Source organism: Plasmopara halstedii, assembly GCF_900000015.1.
Source record: "Plasmopara halstedii genome assembly, contig: Scaffold_1343, whole genome shotgun sequence".
NCBI lineage: Eukaryota > Oomycota > Peronosporomycetes > Peronosporales > Peronosporaceae > Plasmopara > Plasmopara halstedii.
The window spans coordinates 1,024,671-1,028,613 of NW_020188258.1; the positions used below are offsets into that span (position 1 = coordinate 1,024,671).

Sequence of the window (3,943 nt, forward strand, 5' to 3'; positions counted from 1 at the left end):
GGTGGTTTCAAGCCAGCACTTGTCATGCGCCCTCGTGATTCGTCTTGAAGCTGGACCGCCAGATCTCTATCTAGAAGGTTGAGAAGATAAGCGAATCTATGAGCAGTAATATAATATAATTGGTCTCAGATCTGAGTACTTGGCAAGCACGATAGTTCATTAATCGACCCGATGACAAGCTTCCTCACGTACTGGCTCGGACACAGGGGCTCCATAAATCTCTTTTGAATTGTCCCATTAACCTCAAGGTATCAAAACCCATCCTGGTTCTAATATTTTTATTGTAGACTTGAGTCAGCTTCTTTTCTTGATGGTTGCCCTTGACAGAAATTTAGGTTACGAACAGCTCTGCAGCAGATCGCTATCAAAGTATATGTCTACCTGATAATCAATCACCTGCATATGTTGAATGAGACTTGGAGATGATAACGCCTGGCGTGCTAAAATAATTGTGCAGTGTTGAAGGTTTTTTTTAGCAAATGCTTTAAATTGCTTGCCTTGTTCACAAGGCACCGCGAGTTGCACAGTACACATCTGGATAGGTGACAAGTCGAACGCTAGCGTGAGAATGAGACTCTGGGTGCTCATGCTGACGCACTCAAAACGTCAACATGTTCATCAGTCTGTCTTGAAGCATGGTTGTGGTTTGTTAAGCAGCCGTCTTTTTGTGCTGCATGATGTTTGAGCGTTTATTATCTTGTGTTATTGTAACCCTGAACGTGATGAGTTCTCCGACATCATTTTTTGGCTTAAGCCGACAGAAATTGAGTCTTTGGACCAACAAAGTATTTTTGGATACTTCATAAAGCGCTCATGTTTACGTCTCGACGTGTAGGAAGTTCGATGGCTATGAAAACGACATTTACTGCTTTGATTTACAATTTGTCAGGCACAAAATGAATAAAGGCTGCTAGGTCAGCGCCTATACATCAAGTGAGCTCTGAGTAAACGAAATATTCAGAACGCAGGAGGCAAAATTGATTCTGATGACTGTGATGTAGAAGTGAATATATTTATATTTAGCACTCAAAATGTCTTTGCTTGTAGATGACTATCTGTGATGATCATACCGCCTGATGCTTGGATTTTCAGCTTCACGATACATTTCGTACTTTTTGACGTCTAAATCGTATGTCTTATCATCACCAACCTCTTTGTCAGTGGAAAAAAATTTAAAAAGTTCAAGCGGCTGAGCACTTGAATGGCTCCATACATCAAACATTGCATGCGCGTTGCGCCAGATTCTTATTTTGCTGGATCATACCCATTGAGTGCTATGACGGCCAATCGTGCGAAGTCTCACAAATTCTCGCTACCTTCTATATAAATTTTGCATATTAGACTTTCGTCAGGCATGGAGATACGATGCAGGTCGAACGATTGAAATACGCTGAGATGCTCTTACTCAATAACATATTGTGCACCTAAATTTTTGCAAACGGTCGATCTAATAGGCGCCTAGGAGTCATGAGGGAAGGGTTGACCATGCTATCACCATCAATGATGAAGTCCTCGTAACATGCCACTATTAACGTATCGGTACGATCAGCAACAGTCATTCCGCCACCGTAAAATTGATCGTAAAGTTTATCCGGCTGAAGATTTTCGGCGCTCCATTTTTCAAAAAGCACGTCTAAAAGTGAAGTGTCGTACCATAACAACCTTGCCGGATCATCTCCTAACACTGAATTCATGGCCAGACGTGCGAGATCCCACAAATTTCCTGCCTTCACATAGGGTTTCGTAGGCTCCAATAAACTAATGAAGGAGCTCAAAGCTTCCAATTTTACATCTAGAAGTGTATCGATGCGATTTATGTTGAAGTTCAAAGATTTAAAAATATCTGCCGCAGACTTATTCTTTCGCCGCCAATTATTGAATTGTTTGTGCTGCATCATTGTCGCAAATTCTTTCGTGTCGGGCACAGATTTAGCAATTGCAAATGCCGCTGTCAATCTTTCTGTTCCAAAATCTTCTTCAAACAATTGAATAGCATCAAAATAGCCGTTTTTATACCTTTTAGTAAAGTATTTATCAGCAATCTCAATTTTTCCGCTTGTCAATGCTCCAACTGCGTCATCGCCAAATTGGAGTCGATTCCACACCTTCCACGTTTTCATGTCATGCCATTTGCGAAATAAAGCTGATTCCAAACCGCTCATACTTTCGTCATTTACTCCAGAAAACTTTGCTTTACTCATTTGCTTCACCAGATTTCCTTCTCCACCAAATTTATCTGTCAAAATCGCGACCAGCTTGTCATCGGCGTACTCAATAACCTTATTTTTATACTTTTCGCGGCCAAGGGATAAAATATACTCTTTCAGCTCATCAAATTTTCCAATTTGTATATCTGTCGTAAGGTCGTCGCTGAATTGCAGCAGATCAAAGACTTTGTCGATAGACATTTGTTTTCTCAGCCACTCTTCCCGTCGTATCTCTTGCAAAAGATGCTTAATCATATGCTGGTTGTACCCTTCTTTCTCGACCAGATGTTGAAGATTGTTCCGCAGGTTGCTGGATCCATATAATTCCAAAAGTGGCTCGACTGCCGAGAGCTGCAATTTCGCTTTATTTTTACGATTGTGCTTCATGCACAAGTTGTACAAAGCCTCCATCTCGGAACTTTTCAAAGCATCCTTGAGATTAATATACTGACGCACCTTCTTCGCGTATTTATTGTACTTCGCAATCGTCATAAGCCTCACGCCCAAATCAGACATAGTGAAAGCACGACCTCTGTTTTCGGTATCCGTGGTCTTTGTGTCTTCAGAACTCATTCGACTTCGATTATAGTGACTCACATTGTCGGCAGCGTCACGGATATCGACAGGCATGTTAGCTTCTTCCGAATTCGAAAAGGTACAGTGGACAGTTTCAAGGACATTGGTCGCGCATACAAGGAGGAAAACTGACACCACGAAAAGCATTTTTGAGAAAATTGGCCGATGCAATAATTTATATGATATAAGATTCCACATATTTATAATATGGACTCTTGATGCTTGGTTATCTACCTCACTAGCTCGACTCATCTTGGATCATCGTATTGTGTACGAGTATTTACTCTATGCAAAAGCATGATGACGTCAATTTAGTCATCAAAGCGTGAAGGTGATGATCGGCCCTCTCAGGACTAGGCATTTGTCTACTTTGCCTAAGTAGTAGAAGAGAAGATAAGAAAAAAGCAAAAAAGAAGAGGAGGCACCAATATACCAGTCTAATTGGTGTTTCTTAAAACTTATTTGATAAGCAGCCCAGGGCTCATGTTCGTGACAATTAAATGCGTTTATTACTCTTTGTTTAGCAGACCGATAGCTAAGTATACCGCAAGTAGCTCTATGGTGGGAAGAGAGTCAGCAAACGGGTAAATATGCGGACTCCACTGTGACCGTGCTCGAATACACCCAGGCTAATGGCCGTTAAATGCGTGTGGATGACGTCACAAGGATTACGGTAAAGGTCTGTCATGGTTATGAATACTGTTTACTGGCAAATGGTAGTCGTTCGATGGTTTAATACAGCAATGTTAAGAATGGTAAGCTTAGATGGAACACAGAGAAGCGATCTAAGAACTTAATATTTAAGTCGGTTTTTGCCATCTTCTCGACAGACCAACAGCCTCGCTTCACGACACCTTCACCGCCATCACGACCAAACGCATCGAAGTCCTCTTGGGGATGGCAAATACTACCCCAACATGAGGGTAGCTCACGCAAGTAAAGGGTCACGGGGGCAGATCACGCTCGCATGGGATGAAAACGAGATAGCTAGGCCATGGCTCTGATTGACGACAAGGCTTTGGGCATCATCGCCCAGGGTGTCAAAAAAATTTGTGTAAGGGGGGTTCACGTGTCCTTGAAAGATTGAGCTAGTAGCACAAGGTTGTGCGACCGTACATAGGTGTGTATTACACAGTTAGTGTAATAACACAGTGGTGTGG

The 3,943-nt window shown here is 42.0% G+C and overlaps 3 protein-coding genes across 3 annotated transcripts in view; all 3 read right to left on the minus strand.

Annotated features, from left to right (window-relative positions):
- The window catches only part of PHALS_01225 (uncharacterized protein), a gene marked incomplete at both ends in the record, with an annotated part of 1,433 nt that extends 1,218 nt beyond the window's left edge, over positions 1 to 215 (minus strand). The window contains 2 exons of the mRNA XM_024731049.1: positions 20 to 96; positions 193 to 215. Coding sequence (XP_024581265.1) covers positions 20 to 96; positions 193 to 215 — 100 coding nt within the window. The remainder of the gene's footprint in view (positions 1 to 19; positions 97 to 192) is intronic.
- Positions 214 to 1,425, minus strand: PHALS_14559 (uncharacterized protein). The gene has a single exon (XM_036407634.1). It carries the CDS (start codon positions 586 to 588, stop codon positions 337 to 339), a length of 252 nt encoding a protein of 83 aa, XP_036263320.1. The 5' UTR covers positions 589 to 1,425; the 3' UTR covers positions 214 to 336.
- Positions 1,425 to 2,930, minus strand: PHALS_01226 (uncharacterized protein; the record flags this gene model as incomplete). Its single annotated transcript, XM_024731051.1, has 1 exon — positions 1,425 to 2,930. The coding sequence occupies one exon, from the start codon at positions 2,928 to 2,930 to the stop codon at positions 1,425 to 1,427; it is 1,506 nt and encodes a 501-aa protein (XP_024581267.1).
- Positions 2,931 to 3,943: the final 1,013 nt, after the last annotated feature.